Below are 17,652 nucleotides of genomic sequence, written 5' to 3'. Positions count from 1 at the left end.
ATTTAAAATGAGAATAAAAATAGTTAAATTTGCTATAAACATATATATATACACATATATATTATATATATGTGTGTGTATATATATATATATTGGATACCTATCAAGAGATTAAGCGATACAATATACTGGTGGAGCACGTGGTTAAGGGCTCTGGCTCTAAGCCCAGCTACATAGCATAGTGGCTGAGTGACCTTGGCCAAAGGATCTAATGCCTCAGGTGCCTCATATGAAAATTTTGGAAAATGGTATTACCTACCTTCTAGGGTTGTTACAATGGTTACATGACTTAATTAATGGGAAAAGCTTACAACCATTAGAGTTTTAGCAGACCAGTGCTTAATACCCTCCTTTTCCCTACCTAAGTTCAGGATCAATTGAAACAGCAAGAGGCAGCTGGAAATCAAAATTACAGCTTTAATACTTATAAAGCTGATAACAGAATGTGGTTTGGTGTCAAGCAACGATGTCTTTCTATTACGAAGTCTAGGTTTGGACTTACCTACAGGGTCTCAATGATGCAGAACTCAGGAGGTGGGGGGCAGAGGGATGCTAGAGTTGTGCAGTCAGCAGCCTTGTGTACTCACGTAGCTACAGGCAGCCATGAACAGTCTTGGGCTAACTATTTAGGGGCCTGTCCTTGAAAAACCTATGGCATGGAGGAACAGTTCAAAATGAGAAGCTCCTGAAGAGCAGGTAGGGAGGAGGGTACTGAACTACACTACTCAGTTCCTCTGTGAATTTGCCAATCAGATAAATCATCAATAAGGGGGCAGAGAAAGACCAGGAGTGTTTCACTAACGCTGTTCTTCTATATGGAAGAAAACGGAAAGAATAGGGAGAAAATGGTTCTTCCTTCAAACATGTTTAGCACATAGCAAACACTTAGTAAATTTTAGCCTTTTTCTCCCAGCTTCATTGAAGTATAATTGACAAAACAGATATTTTAAGTGTACAACATCATGATTTGATATACGTGAACATCATGAAAGGATTCCCCCCATCAAGTTAATACCATCTTTTAGAATGAGCCAGATGTCCTTTAAAGGTTTAAGATGACCATGTAACTTGAGGCCTAAAATAAATTAATCACGATGAAATTCACTAAATGCTGTTGCTGTGTAGGCTCATACATTTTTTGAGTGCTGTTACAGTGAATCCAGGAATTGTAGGTTAGATAATCATTTGCATCTACTGAAAATACTTTGTCTTGGACCTACCTTCAGGACTGTGCTAGGGCACCGTACTCCTTAATAATAATGACTTATAATTATTTTAGATTAATTTCTTGGACTGGAAGAAAAATTGATCCAGTAGGCGTTGATTATATTCTTCAAAAATTGGGCTTTCATCATGCCAGGACTACTATTCCTAAGTGGCTTCAAAGAGGAGTTATGGACCCACTGGACAAGGTTCTGTCAGTTCTTATTAAAAAACTTGGTACTGCACTACAGGATGAAAAGGAAAAGAAAGGAAAAGATAAAGAAGAACACTAAAAATGTAACTTGATCTGTGAACAAATTTTGATTCTGTCTGTTAAGCTTTATTACACTGGAGTGTTGGGTTTTTTGTGTTTTTTTGTATAGTAAAATTATTTTAAATATAACTTTAAAAAATTCTAATTTTGTGGCCATTATATTAAAAGTTTGTAAGTTAACCTGTTTATTGTAGTTCTACCATTCTGTATACAGTGAAGTATTGCATGATAATGTAAATTTTGTGAAAAACTAGATTAAAATATACACGTCTGCTCAGTAAGGTTTATAACTGTATTATGTGCAATATGATTCCTGCATCTTTAAAATATTTTCAGAATAACTGTGAATTTCCTTGGTTATTGGCCATAACTTTTAGAAAAAAATTTTGTTGATAATGTGACTTTTTTTTTTTGGACATTAATTGCTTTTTCTTTATTTTAAGTGTAGACTTGTATAAATATCTATTTGTATATAGTTTGAGTAATTGTGATACAAATACATACCACTAAAGTATTGTTTGTAACTATTGTAATAAAGTCACAATAATTGGTTTCAGTCTGTAGTTGTTTGAGACTTTCTTCCTTTTATAGCTTATTTTATAATTAATAGATGCCCAGCCTGTGTCAGTTACTGTTTTCACAGAAAATAATACTTATAAAAATTTATCTCAGGGAGAGGTACAGCAGAGGCTTCAGAAATATTAGGTATTGTTCTATTTCTTAAGCTACTGGTAAGTACACAGCTATTTGTTTTATTATACTATATTCTTTATATATTTATATGTATTCCTTGTGCATATGAATATGTATAATATTATACATGTAAATCTAATAAATAAATTTTAAAAGAATAGAAAAATCTAAAGTAATATTCAAAGGTAGCTATAATACTGTTAATCACAACTCAGGTTTGAAATCTAGCTAAGTCAATAGTCAGTTTAAAGGCTGGGTAAAACGGCAGAACTGAAGAACCATGAGCTAGAAAATGCCTCAAGAAAGCCTCTGGTGCAGACTTCTGCATTTATTTGTTCTGACAGATTAAAAACTCAAGAGTCAAGACACTTAGCCAAGGGTGTGTGTGTATAGGTATGTATGTAGATATGCATGTATTATATATATATGTGTGTATATATATATATATATATATTGGATACCTATCAAGAGATTAAGCGATACAATATACTGGTGGAGCACGTGGTTAAGGGCTCTGGCTCTAAGCCCAGCTACATAGCATAGTGGCTGAGTGACCTTGGCCAAAGGATCTAATGCCTCAGGTGCCTCATATGAAAATTTTGGAAAATGGTATTACCTACCTTCTAGGGTTGTTACAATGGTTACATGAGTTAATTAATGGAAAAAGCTTACAACCATTAGAGTTTTAGCAGACCAGTGCTTAATACTGTTTCTTGGAAGCAGAGAATTAATACCTGAAGTACAACTCCAGGAACTAATTTTCAAAATTTTTACTTATTCTGTTTTATGAAGTAACTATCTTAGATAGTTCTCTGGTAAGCTTGACCAATAGAAATATTGTACCTATCGCTCCCAACTGTAGGGCTGCCAAGGGGGAAACAGAGATCAGGCAGACGATTCATAAGATGGTCTAGCAGAATACAAAATGATGATTCTAGACACTAGGGTTTTAGTTTTGCTACTGAATTGCTGTGTGACCTTAGATAGATAGCAGTTCTTAATTCCCCAGCTGCCTCTTGCTGTTTCAATTGATCCTGAACTTAGGTAGGGAAAAGGAGGCAACTTTTTCTTCTCTGTTTCCTGGTGCGTGAGGAGAGGGGATTAAGAGCGCTGCTTAAAGGAGCTCTAGAGACGGGCGCAAGCCGCGGCTAACAGCGTGGACCCCAGAGACAGGCATGAGACGCTAAGGCTGCTGCTGCTGCCACCAAGAAGCCTGTGTGCGAGCACAGGTCACTGTCCACACCCCCCTTCCAGGGAGCCTGTACAGCCCGCCACTGCCAGGGTCCCGTGATCCACAGACAACTTCCCCAGAAGAACACACAGCGCACCTCAGGCTGGTGCAACGTGACGCCAGCCTCTGCCGCCGCAGGCCCGCCCCGCACTCCGTGCCCCTCCCTCCCCCCCGCCTGAGTGAGCCAGAGCCCCCGAATCAGCTGGTCCTTTAAGCCCGTCCTGTCTGAGCGAAGAACAGACGCCCTCCTGCAACCTACACGCAGAGGCGGGGCCAAATTGAAAGCTGAGCCCCTGGAGCTGTGTGAACAAAGAAGAGAAAGGGAAATCTCTCCCAGCAGCCTCAGGAGCAGCGGATTAAATCTCCACAATCAACTTCATGTACCCTGCATCTGTGGAATACATGAATAGCCAACGAATCATCCTAAATTGAGGAGCTGGACTTCGAGAGCAAGATTTACTATTTTTTTGCCTTTTCCTCTTCTTGTGAGTGTGTATGTGTATGCTTCTGTGTGAGACTTCGTATAGCTTTGCTTTCACCATTTCTCCTAGGGTTCTAACCGTCCATTTTTTTGTTTTGTTTTGTTTACTTACTTAAAAAATTTTTTTTCTTAATAATTATTTAAATAACTTTATTTCATTTTATCTTACTTTATTTTATTTTATCCTCTTTCTTTCTTCCTTTCTACTTTTTCTCCCTTTTATTCAGAGTCGTGTGGATGAAAGGCTCTTGATGCTGCAGCCAGGAGTCACTGCTCTACCTCTGAGGTGGGAGAGCTAACTTCAGGACACTGGTCCAAAAGAGACCTCCCAGCTCCACGTAATATCAAACGGCGAAAAACTCCCAGAGATCTCCATCTTAACACCAGCACCCAGCTTCACTGAATGACCAGCAAGCTACAGTGCTGGACACCCTATGCCAAACAACTAGGAAGACAAGAACACAACCCCACCCATTAGCAGAGAGGCTGCCTAAAAGGGTAGTAAGTCCACAGACACCCCAAAACATACCACCAGACCTGGACCTCCCCACCAGAAAGACAAGATCCAGCTTCATCCACCAGAATACAGGCACTAGTCCCCTCCACCAGGAAGCCTACACAACCCACTGAACCAGCTTTAGCCACTAGGAACAGACACCAGGAACAACGGGAACTACGAACCTGCAGCCTGCAAAAAGGAGACCCCAAACACAGTAAGATAAGCAAAATGAGAAGACAGAAAAACACACAGCAGATGAAGGAGCAACATAAAAACCCACCAGACCTAACAAATGAAGAGAAAATAGGCAATCTACCTGAAAAAGAATTCAGAATAATGACAGCAAAGATGATCCAAAATCTTGGAAATAAAATAGAGAAAATGCAAGAAACATTTAACAAGGTCCTAGAAGAACTAAAGATGAAACAAGCAACGATGAACAACACAATAAATGAAATTAAAAATACTCTAGATGGGATCAATAGCAGAATAACTGAGGCAGAAGAACAGATAAGTGACCTGGAAGATAAAATAGTGGAAATAACTACTGCAGAGCAGAATAAAGAAAAAAGAATGAAAAGAACTGAGGACGGGCTCAGAGACCTCTGGGACAACATTAAACGCACCAACATTCGAGTTATATGGGTCCCAGAAGAAGAAGAGAAAAAGAAAGGGACTGAGAAAATATTTGAAGAGATTATAGTTGAAAATTTCCCTAATATGGGAAAGGAAATAGTTAATCAAGTCCAGGATGCACAGAGAGTCCCATACAGGATAAATCCAAGGAGAAACACACCAAGACACATATTAATCAAACTGTCAAAAATTAAATACAAAGAAGACATATTAAAAGCAGCAAGGGAAAAACAACAAATAACACACAAGGGAATCCCCATAAGGTTAACAGCTGATCTTTCAGCAGAAACTCTGCAAGCCAGAAGGGACTGGCAGGACATATTTAAAGTGATGAAGGAGAAAAACCTACAACCAAGATTACTCTACCCAACAAGGATCTCATTCAGATTTGACAGAGAAATTAAAACTTTTACAGACAAGCAAAAGCTGAGAGAGTTCAGCACCACCAAACCAGCTTTACAACAAATGCTAAAGGAACTTCTGTAGGCAAGAAACACAAGAGAAGAAAAAGACCTACAATAACAAACCCAAAACAATTAAGAAAATGCGAATAGGAACATACATATTGATAATTACCTTAAATGTAAATGGATTACCTGCTCCCACCAAAAAACACAGACTGGCTGAATGGATACAAAAAAAAGACCCATATATATGCTTTCTACAAGAGACCCACTTCAGACCTAGAGACACATACAGACTGAAAGTAAGGGGATGGAAAAAGATATTCCATGCAAATGGAAACCAAAAGAAAGCTGGAGTAGCAATTCTCATATCAGACAAAATAGACTTTAAAATAAAGACTATTAGAAGAGACAAAGAAGGACACTACATAATGATCAAGGGATCAATCCAAGAAGAAGATATAACAATTGTAAATATTTATGCACCCAACATAGGAGCACCTCAATACAAAAGGCGAATACTAACAGCCATAAAAGGGGAAATCAACAGTAACACATTCAAAGTAGGGGACTTTAACACCCCACTTTCACCAATGGACAGATCATCCAAAATGAAAATAAACAGGGAAACACAAGCTTTAAATGATACATTAAACAACATGCACTTAAATGATACTTATAGGACATTCCATCCAAAAAAAACAGAATACACATTTTTCTCAAGTGCTCATGGAACATTCTCCAGGATAGATCATATCTTGGGTCACAAATCAAGCCTTGGTAAATTTAAGAAAACTGAAATTGTATCAAGTATTTTTTCTGACCACAACGCTATGAGACTAGATATCAATTACAGGAAAAGATCTGTAAAAAATACAAACACATGGAGGCTAAACAATACACTACTTAATAACAAAGTGATCACTGTAGAAATCAGAGAAGAAATCAAAAAATACCTAGAAACAAATGACAATGGAGACAAGACGACCCCAAACCTATGGGATTCAGCAAAAGCAGTTCTAAGAAGGAAGTTTATAGCAATACAGTCCTACCTTAAGAAACAGGAAAAATCTCGAATAAACAACCTAACCTTGCACCTGAAGCAGTTAGAGAAAGAAGAACAAAAAACCTCAAAGTTAGCAGAAGGAAAGAAATCATAAAGATCAGATCAGAAATAAATGAAAAAGAAATGAAGGAAACAGTAGCAAAGATCAATAAAACTAAAAGCTGCTTCTTTAAGGAGATAAACAAAATTGATAAACCATTAGCCAGACTCATCAATAAAAAAAGGGAGAAGACTCAAATCAATAGAAGTAGAAATGAAAAAGGAGAAAAGTAACAACTGACACTGCAGAAATACAAAAGATCATGAGAGATTACTACAAGCAACTCTATGCCAATAAAATGGACAACCTGGAAGAAATGGACAAATTCTTAGAAATGCACAACCTGCCAAGACTGAATCAGGAAGAAATAGAAAATATGAACAGACGAATCACAAGCACTTAAATTGAAACTGTGATTAAAAATCTTCCAACAAACAAAAGCCCAGGACCAGATGGCTTCACAGGCAAATTCTATCAAACATTTAGAGAAGAGCTAACACCTATACTTCTCAACTCTTCCAAAATATAGCAGAGGGAAGAACACTCCCAAACTCATTCTACGAGGCCACCATCCCTGATACCAAAACCAGACAAGGATGTCACAAAGGAAGAAAACTACAGGCCAATATCATTGATGAACATAGATGCAAAAATCCTCAACAAAATACTAGCAAACAGAATCCAACAGCACATTAAAAGGATCATACACCATGATCAAGTGGGGTTTATTCCAGGAATCAAAGATTCTTCAATATACGCAAATCAATCAACGTGATACACCATATTAACAAATTGAAGAAGAAAAACATATGGTCATTTCAATAGATGCAGAAAAAGCTTTCGACAAAATTCAGCACTGATTTATGATAAAAACCCTGCAGAAAGTAGGCATAGAGGGAACTTTCCTCAACATAATAAAGGCCATATATGACAAACCCACAGCCAACATCATCCTCAATGGTGAAAAACTGAAAACATTTCCACTAAGATCAGGAAGAAGACAAGGTTGCCCACTCTCACCACTCTTATTCAACATAGTTTTGGAAGTTTTAGCCACAGCAATCAGAGAAGAAAAGGAATTAAAAGGAATCCAAATCGGAAAAGAAGAAGTAAAGCTGTCACTGTTTGCAGATGACATGATACTATACATAGAGAATCCTAAAAATGCTACCAGAAAACTACTAGAGCTAATCAATGAATTTGGTAAAGTAGCAGGATACAAAATTAATGCACAGAAATCTCTGGCATTCCTATACACTAATGATGAAAAATCTGAAAGTGAAATCAAGAAAACACTCCCATTTACCATTGCAACAAAAAGAATAAAATATCTAGGAATAAACCTACCTAAGGAGACAAAAGACCTGTATGCAGAAAATTATCAGACACTGCTGAAAGAAATTAAAGATGATACAAATAGATGGAGAGATATACCATGTTCTTGGATTAGAAGAATCAACAATGTGAAAATGACTCTACTATCCAAAGCAATCTACAGATTCAATGCAATCCCTATCAAACTACCAATGGCATTTTTCTCAGAACTAGAACAAACAATTTCACAATTTGTATGGAAACAAAAGACTCCGAATAGCCAAGCAAAAGACTCCGAATAGCCAAAGCAATCTTGAGAACAAAAAACGGAGCTGGAGGAATCAGGCTCCCTGACTTCAGACTATACTACAAAGCTACAGTAATCAAGACAGTATGGTACTGGCACAAAAACAGAAAGATAGATCAATGGATCACGATAGAAAGCCCAGAGATAAACCCACGTACATATGGTCACCTTATCTTTGATAAAGGAGGCAGGAATGTACAATGGAGCAAGGACAGCCTCTTCAATAAGTGGTGCTGGGAAAACTGGACAGCTACATGTAAAAGTATGAGATTAGGTCACTCCCTAACACCATACACAAAAATAAGCTCAAAATGGATTAAAGACCTAAATGTAAGGCCAGAAACTATCAAACTCTTAGAGGAAAACATAGGCAGAACACTCTATGACATAAATCACAGCAAGATCCTTTTTGACCCACCTCCTAGAGTAATGGAAATAAAAGCAAAAATAAACAAATTGGTCCTAATGAAACTTCAAAGCTTTTGCACAGCAAAGGAAACCATAAACAAGACCAAAAGACAACCCTCAGAATGGGAGAAAATATTTTCAAATGAAGCAACTGACTAAGGGTTAATCTCCAAAATTTACAAGCAGCTCTTGCAGCTCAATAACAAAAAAACACAAAACCCAATCCAAAAATGGGCAGAAGACCTAAATAGACATTTCTCTAAAGAAGATATACAGATTGCCAACAAACACATGAAAGAATGCTCAACATCATTAATCATTAGAGAAATGCAAATCAAAACTACAATGAGATATCATCTCACACTAGTCAGAATGGCCATCATCAAAAAATCTAGAAACAATAAATGCTGGAGAGGGTGTGGAGAAAAGCGAACACTTTTGCACTGCTGGTGCAAATGTGAATTGGTACAGCCACTATGGAGAACAGTATGGAGGTTCCTTAAAAAACTACAAATAAAACTACCATATGACCCAGCAATCCCACTACTGGGCATATACCCTGAGAAAACCATAATTCAAATAGAGTCATGGGCCAAAATGTTCATTGCAGCTCTACTTACAATATCCAGGAGATGGAAACAACCTAAGTGTCCATCATCGGATGAATGGAGAAAGAAGATGTGGCACATATATACAATGGAATATTACTCAGCCATAAAAAGAAACAAAATTGAGTTATTTGTAGTGAGGTGGATGGACCTAGAGTCTGTCATACAGAGTGAAGTAAGTCAGAACGAGAAAGACAAATACCGTATGCTAACACATATATATGGAATCTAAGAAAAAAAAATGTCATGAAGCACCTAGGGATAAGACGGGAATAAAGACACAGACCTACTAGAGAATGGACTTGAGGATATGGGGAGGGGGAAGGGTAAGCTGTGACAAAGTGAGAGAGTGGCATGGACATATATACACTACCAAACGTAAAATAGATAGCTAGTGGGAAGCAGCCGCATAGCACAGGGTGATCAGCTGTGTGTTTTGTGACCACCTAGAGGGGTGGGATAGGGAGGGTGGGAGGGAGACGCAAGAGGGAGGAGATATGGGAACATATGTATATGTATAACTGATTCACTTTGTTATAAAGCAGAAACTAACACACCATTGTAAAGCAATTATACTCCAATAAAGATGTTAAAAAAAAAAAAAAACCTTACCACCAAATATACCAAAATACACCTCTTTCATTAAGTGAATTACTAGTGTTTCTATACCTGGAATGTTACATTTGTTTTATTTACTAGATGTTTACATTTTGGGAAGGAAAACAGTATTGTTTGTTAAAAAAAATTAAATATTTGTAATTTGTTGTTCCCGACTAAAATTTTTATACCATAACAAAATTTGTTCTTTTCTCATGAATTTATAATTTCTAAATGAAGACAAGCAAGTATAAAATTGGGGGAAGAATGGGCTGTATTAATCAAATGATATCTTGATGTTTCTAAATAAGAAATTTATTTTATTTTTAACACTAAATTTTATTTTTAACACTAAACATGGGAGCTGTTTCTTAGCAAACTTGTTTGAAAGGACTAATGTTGTACTGTGTATTAGATTGCCCCATCCTGTATATGAAGCAGATTTGATCTTTGTCTTCTTAAGTTCCTCTACTTTATAATGGTGGTTTTACTTTAAAAAAATACTATATTATTTCATGTCTTTAAAACAATGTTTAAATGTGATCTACAGAATATTACAAATGATTTTTTTAAAAAGTGCTGTGAAAATATTACAACCTAAATGAACTAAAAAATAAAAAAAAACTAGTGGTCAGTATCTCATCCTGTATCTCTCATAAACAAAAAACATAGGTTCAATAACTGAGAGTTGAAAGATAAAGTTTCTCCTTTCACTATTATTAGATAAAGTTTCTCCTTTCACTATTATACCTAACAAGCACCTTCAAAATGTATACCTTCTGGGCTTCCCTGGTGGCACAGTGGTTGAGAGTCCGCCTGCCGATGCAGGGGACGCGGGTTCGTGCCCCAGTCCGGGAAGATCCCACATGCCGCAGAGCGGCTGGGCCCGTGAGCCATGGCCGCTGGGCCTGCGCGTCCGGAGCCTGTGCTCCGCAATGGGAGAGGCCACAACAGTGAGAGGCCCGTGTACTGCAAAAAAAATAATAATAATAATAAATAATTAAATAAAAAAATAAAAATACATAATCAGAGAACTTGAGGTTTCACCTTGGAGAGGTAGAGAACTGGAAAAAAGCACTGTGCTACCCTTAGAAAAAAAAAGCGGACACATTGTAAATTAACAATTTTTCTTGAACCCATCAGAAAACTGAGGTCATAGTGTAAACAACTAACAGAAAATCTGAAGAGACAGGCATAAGGACAAACAGAACCTGAGCATTTGCTTACTTGGGCCAAATGCTCACAAATGCCATACAAGCTAATAAGAAGAATCAGCCAGTAATTTTTAACTAATCAGATAGGCTAAGCATAGGCTAGAATAAGACTGTGATGCCCCTGGGAGCCAGACTTAGGGGCTGTTGTGCCTTCCTGTAAGCTTTCTCTCCAGGAATCCCACAAGATGCTCATAGGATAAATCAAGATGAATCCTGAAAAAGCTTCCCCCATGATACTGGCTAGATACTGGGAAGAACAGCCACCACTGAAACCCTGCCCAGACCCATGTCCTCTATATCTCCCAAGGAATACAAGTCTAATCTGCAGAGGGAAGGGCAACAAAATTGTTGCCTGAGGCAACTCGTGGAAACCCACTGAAGCTGGAGGAGAATAAAAAGGAAAAAAGTTCTACCGCTGGGAGAACTAGCCCCAATATTACATCTGAAAAAGGGGCAGGAACACTTCTGAATGAAAATGATATAGTCAGAAACTTGGATCTATATAAAGACATGTAGAGTGTTGAAAGTAAATGAGGATAACAAAAATATCTTTGTTTTTAATTGCTGTAAAAGATAATTAACTATGTAAAGCAAAAAAGCTGTAACAATATATTGTGTTTACAGCATATAAAGGAATAACTGGGAATATACTGTTATAAGATTAATATACAGATGTTAAGTGGTATAATATTGTTTGAAGGTTGACTCACATTATTTTAAAATATTACTGTAAATTCCAGAGCAACCACTAAAAAAGTTCTTAAATGACATCTAAATATTAAGTCAACAGAGGAGATAAAATGGAATCATAAAAAAATGTACAATTAAACCCAGAGAAGTCAGCAAAAAAAAATGGAACAGAAAACATCTAGCCTTAAGATTAAAGATTTTAATCCAACCACATTAATAATCATTTTAAATGTGAATTGCCTAACACACCAGTAAAAAATATATATATATATATTGGATTGGATAAAAAAACAAAACCTAACCATACACTAACCACAATAAATTAACTTTATATATAAAGATACAGATAGGTTTAAAACGAAAGGATACATATCATGAAAACACTAAAAGAAAGCTGGAGGAGATATATTAACTTCATAAAAAATAAACTACACAACAAGGAATATTATATTATCAGACCAAACAGTGATGTGACATAAAGTGGTCAATCATCCAGGATGACATAATAATCCTATATGTGTATACATCTACACTTTAAAATATGTGAGGTAAAAACTAAAAACTGATAGGAATGAAAATATAGACATATTCACAATTATAGCTGGAGATATCAAGATGCCTCTCTTAGTCACTGATAGAACAAGTAGGAGGAAAATCAGTAGAAATATAGATGACCTGGACAACACTAAAAGTCAACTCGACTTAGTTGGTATTTATAAAACACTCTACCCAACAACAGCAGAATATAGATTCTTCCCAAGTTCAAACAGAACATTCCCAAAACAGACCATACTCAACCCTAAGACAAACCTTAACAAGTATAAAATAGAAATCATACAAAGATAGTATGTCTTAAACCATAACAGAATTAAACAAGATATCTGAAAAAAATCCTGAAATATCTGGAAATGAAACAACACACTTCTAAGTAAGCCAAGAGTCAAAGAGGAAGTCCCAAGGGAAATTTTAAAATATTTTAAACTAAATGAAAATGAAAACGTATCAAAATTTGTGGGATGCAGCCACAGCAGTGCTTCGAGGGAAATTTATAGAATTAAACATTCATATTAGAAAAGAAGACCTGAGATCAGTAAACTATGCTTGAATAAAGAAATTAGAGAGCAAGAATAACAAATCCAAAGCAAGAAGAAGGAAGGGCATAATAAAGATGAGAGCAGAAATAAATAAAATTTAAACTGAAAAATAACAGGAAAAAATCAATAAAGCCAAAATCTGCTTCTTTGAAAACATCAATAAAATTGATCAACCTCTAGTCTGGCTGAAGAAGACACAAGTTACCAATATTAGGAATAAAAGAGGGGATATCACTACTTATCTCACAGACATTAAGATAATAATAAAAAATTATATGGCCATATATTTGACACAATTACACAAAACTTAGATGTAATATGCTAATCCCTTAAAAGGTGCAAAATACCAAAACTCACCTAAGAAATAGATAACATAAATATTTCTATATTGATTAAAGAAATTGAATTTGTAAGTTAAAACCTTCTCCCTGCCCCGAAAAAAAAGAAAACTCCTGCCCCAGATGGTTTTACTGAAAAAATTCTGAAAATTCTGAAAAATTTACTGTAAAATACAACATTCAAAGAAGAAATAATACCAATTCTACCTAATCTTTGTCAGAAAGTAGAATACTGAATACTTCCCAACTGATTCTATGAGGCCAAATTATCCTAATGTTAAAACCAACGACATTACAAGAAAGAAACACTTATAGCCCAATATTCCTCGTGAACACAGATGCAAAAATCCTCAACAAAATAGTAGCTAATTGAACACAGCAATATATTGAAAGGATAATACATAACACACAAGTGAAGTTCACCCCAGAAATTCAAGGATGGTTCAACATTTGAAAATCAATCAATGTAATTCACTGTATTAACAAACTAAATTTTAAAAGAAAGATCTCTGACCTACAGCCACCCAGAAGAAGATGGCCACCCCAGCAGTGTCTGGGCTCTCCCTGCAAGTGTGATGCTTCAGCACATCTGTGGTCAGGCCATTTGCCAAGCTTGTGATGAGGCCACCTGTTCAGATATATGGTATGTTTTTTTTTATATGTACGAGAATATTTATTGCAACATTAGGTATCTGTACTTGCAAAAACACTGGACACAACTTACAGCTGTTAAAAAAAAATGGCAATTTGCCCACATACTACCACAAAGGCAACTGCAGAGCAATATATATAACTTCACTGCTGCAAAACAAACTATATAGTTTGTATGTCTGCATATCTATAGAAAAATACTGGAAGAATACCCACCAAACTACATATTCATAGCGACTGTCTCAAGTAAGGAGATTAAGGAAGGAATGAGACAGACCTTTCCCTTTTTTTTTTTTTACTGCTTTTTTTGTTTTTTGCATTGCTTGCGATTTCTATCATTAGCCTATAGTGCTTTTGCAATTTAAAAAGCAGGGAGCGGGGGAGAATGAGGAAATCAATGTAGGCAAGAACTCTGCAGCCCCTCGCTTAACAATTAGTAAATGCTACCATGGCAGGGACAAGATACTTCCTGAAGACCATGAGAGGAATGAGACAATGCCCCTCTTCATCACTTTCCCCCAGCCTAACATCCACTCACGGCTGTGCTTTGGTCAGGATCCAGCCCCACCCTTCCAAGGTCAGCTCACAGGGCATGTCCTCCTGGGTGCCTCCCCCAATACCTCCAGGCAGTCAAGGAATCTTCCTTTCGGACTCCTTGTCCATACTTCAGCAGACACTTATCACACTGCCACAGTTATTTGCCCACAAATCTGTCCTCCCAGCTTGCTCTCTGAGTCTCCAAGAGCAGCGACTGTTCTCACCATCTTGCACTCCCCGGCAGTCGGCACAGTGACGGCGCTTGTGAGATGTACAAAGGACCCCAGGGCACCGTGGAGGCTGTGGTACAAGAGGAAGAGCCCTTGGCTCACCCTCACCTGCTGTTGTGATGTCGGGAAAGCTAACGAATTTACCTGCCTCTCGGGTTTTTCATTAGTAAAGTTTGAAAAACATGAGATCTGACTGCACGAGGTATGCAAAAGCGTTTTCTGATGTGCTCTTTATTCTGCTGCATTTAAACAGGATAAACTGAAGCAAGTAGAAAAGGAATAGCACAAATCTTGAAGGAACCCAAAACGGCTGCTTCTATTATGAATCCCTATGCAAAGCGTTCCATTAAAGTGAAAAGCTTAAATGACATGACAACAAAAGAGAGGTTTTCTCCCTTCATGTCCAACCCGCTCAATTTGCTGGCTGAAAATGGTCACTTGAACGATATCGCTGGAGTTATCTCTGCCTTTTCTACAATGAGTGTCCACCATGGAGAAGCACCTTGCACAGTTACCACTGCAACTTCTTTAGATGAAGCCACTCTTACTGAATTAAAAACGGTCCTGAAGAGCTTCCTAAGTAAAGGCCAAGTATTGAAATTGGAAGTTAAGACTGATCCATCAATCATGGGTGAAATGATTGTCCGTACTGGAGAGAAATATGTTGAATGTCTGCAAATCCCAAGATTCAGAAGTTGAGCAGAGCAATGTGGGAGAGTTTCTAAAAGTTGATTTTCTGTCAGTGAAAATTCTTAAACTTGGAGCAACAATAAAATGCTTCCTGAACAGAAAAAAAAGAAAAAGATCTCAAAAGATACAAAAAAGCATTCAAGAAAATTCAACATCCATTAACAATAAAAAAAAAATCTTCATCAAATTAGGAACAGAAGAGAATTTCCTAAGCTTAATAAAGGACATCTGTGAAAAACCTATAGCTAACAGCATAGTTAATGGTGAGAGAATGAATTCTTTCCCTTTAAAATCCAGAACAAAGCAATGTTTCACTGCTATGATATACAATATCATACTGGAAGTTCTAACCAGTGTTTTAAGGAAAAGTAGCCTTCACATAAATCTGCCAAATTGTTTTTTGACAAAGGTGCAAAAGAAACTCAATAGAAAAAAAATAGTTTTCTCAAATGGTGTTGGAATAACTGGATGTCCATAGGCATAAAAAAAAAAAAAAAGCTCAACATAATCCTAATACCTTATACAAAACATTAACTCCAAGTGGAAAAATATATACCTAACTTAAAATTATAAAACTGTCTAGAAGTAAACATAGGAGAAATGTGTGACCTTGGGTTTGGCAATGAGTTTTTAGAGACAATATCAACAGCATGATCCATAAAAGAAAAAATTGACATAGGCATACCTCGTTTTACTGAGCTTTGCTTTATTGTGCTTCACAGATACTGCATTTCTTTTTTTTTTTTTTTTTTTTACAAATTGAATGTTTGGCAAGCCTGTATTATCAGATGCTGGTTAGAATTTTTCACCAATTAAGTATTTTTAAATTAAGGTATGTGCATTGTTTTTTTAGACATAATGCTATTTCACCCTTAATAGGCTTCAGTATAGTGTAAACATATCTTTCATATGCACTGGGAAACAAAAAAATTCGTGTAACCCGCTTTACTGTGATACTCACTTTATTTCAGTGGTCTAGAACTGAACATACTATATCTCCAAGGTATGCCTGTAAATTGGACTTGATCAAAATTAAAAACTTCTGATCTACAAAGACACTGTTAAGAGAATAAATACTCAAGCCACTAACTGGGAGAACATATCTGCAAACCACATATCCAATGAAGGATATGTATAAAGAATATACAAATACTCTTCAAACTTAATAAGAAAATTTCCAATTAGAAAATGGGCAAAAGACTTGAACAGACACTTAACTAAAGAATGGCAAAGATATATGAAAAGATACTCAACATCATTAGTCATTAGGGAAGTCCATATTAAAACGACAATTAGATACCACTACATACTTACTATAATGGCTAAAATAATAGTTAAAAAAACTAACAATACCAAATGCTGGTAAGAGTGCACAGCAATAGGAATTATTTATTGTTGGTGGGATTGCAAAAATGTTATAGTCACGCTGGAAAATTCTGGCAGTTTTTTCTAAATTTAAGTATACGTTTACTGCTATGGACCAAATGTTGGGGCCTCCCTAAAATTCATATCTTGACACCTAATTCCCAATGTGACGGTAAGTGGAGGTGGGACCTCTGAGTGGTGATTAGATCATGAGCCCTTATGAATGGGATTAGTGCCCTTATAAAAGGGACTCCGGATTGCTCTCTTGTCCCTTCTGCCATGTGAGGACACAGCAAGAAGATGGCCATCTATGAACCAGGAAGCGGCATCTTTCATCAGACACGGAATCTGCCAGCAATCTGGACTTGCAACCCTCCAGAACTATGAGAAATATTTGTTATTTAAGCCACCCAGTCTATGGTATTTTTGTTATAGCAGCCCAAACAGACTAGGACACTTACTGTATAACCCAGCAATCCTACTTAGGATAAGTAGCTGTATTCATAATTACCAAAAGGTGGTAACAACCAAAATGTCCTTCAACAGGTGAACAGATAAACAGTGTTATATGCATACAATGGAATACTACTCTGCAACAAAAATGAATAAGCTATTTATTCACCTAACAACTTGGCTGAATCTTAAATGTGTTTTTCTAAATGAAAGAAGCCAGATCTAAAAGGTTACATATTGTATGATACTATTTGTATGACATTATAGAAAAGGAAAAAAAAAAGCTATACTGAAAACAGACCAGTGATTTCCAAGAGTAAAGGGAAGGAACAGAGGTGGGTCACATATGGAAATGTTAGGGTAATGGAACCATTCTGCATGGAACTGAGATGGTCAATATATGACCCCATGTATCTGTCAAGACCCACAGAACTGTACTTGATGAAAGTAAGCTTAACTGTATGCAAGTTTAAAAGACCAAGAGGGATGCCAGGATGAAGTGCAGGCTGTGACAAATGAATATAACTGTGTTATAAAACCATGACATGATCTCACTGAAGGGGATGCAAAAACAACTGACCTAAGTAACTCTGGAAAACAGTGTTCTGACCAGATAATGTAAGACTAAA

At 36.7% G+C, this 17,652-nt stretch overlaps 1 protein-coding gene and 1 pseudogene across 7 annotated transcripts in view; both read left to right on the top strand.

The window, feature by feature from the left end:
• Positions 1-2,033, top strand: part of BLTP1 (bridge-like lipid transfer protein family member 1) — a 207,902-nt gene extending 205,869 nt beyond the window's left edge. For all 7 annotated transcript variants that reach the window (XM_089911536.1, XM_089911537.1, XM_089911540.1 and 4 more), the window contains one exon: positions 1,280-2,033. In XM_089911536.1, the coding sequence (XP_089767662.1) occupies positions 1,280-1,496 (217 nt within the window). In that variant the 3' untranslated portion in view covers positions 1,497-2,033. The remainder of the gene's footprint in view (positions 1-1,279) is intronic.
• Positions 2,034-13,631: 11,598 nt separating this feature from the next.
• LOC111186153 (ATP synthase peripheral stalk subunit OSCP, mitochondrial-like) lies at positions 13,632-17,245 on the top strand (annotated as a pseudogene).
• The last annotated feature ends 407 nt before the right edge of the window (positions 17,246-17,652 follow it).

Source organism: Delphinapterus leucas, chromosome 5 (assembly GCF_059928025.1).
Source record: "Delphinapterus leucas isolate spDelLeu-1000000601 "Yukka" chromosome 5, BTC_Dleu_Yukka2, whole genome shotgun sequence".
Classification (NCBI taxonomy): Eukaryota; Metazoa; Chordata; class Mammalia; order Artiodactyla; family Monodontidae; genus Delphinapterus; species Delphinapterus leucas.
The sequence above is the reverse complement of the archived record's forward strand: the minus strand, read 5'-3'. Positions and strand labels throughout refer to the sequence as shown.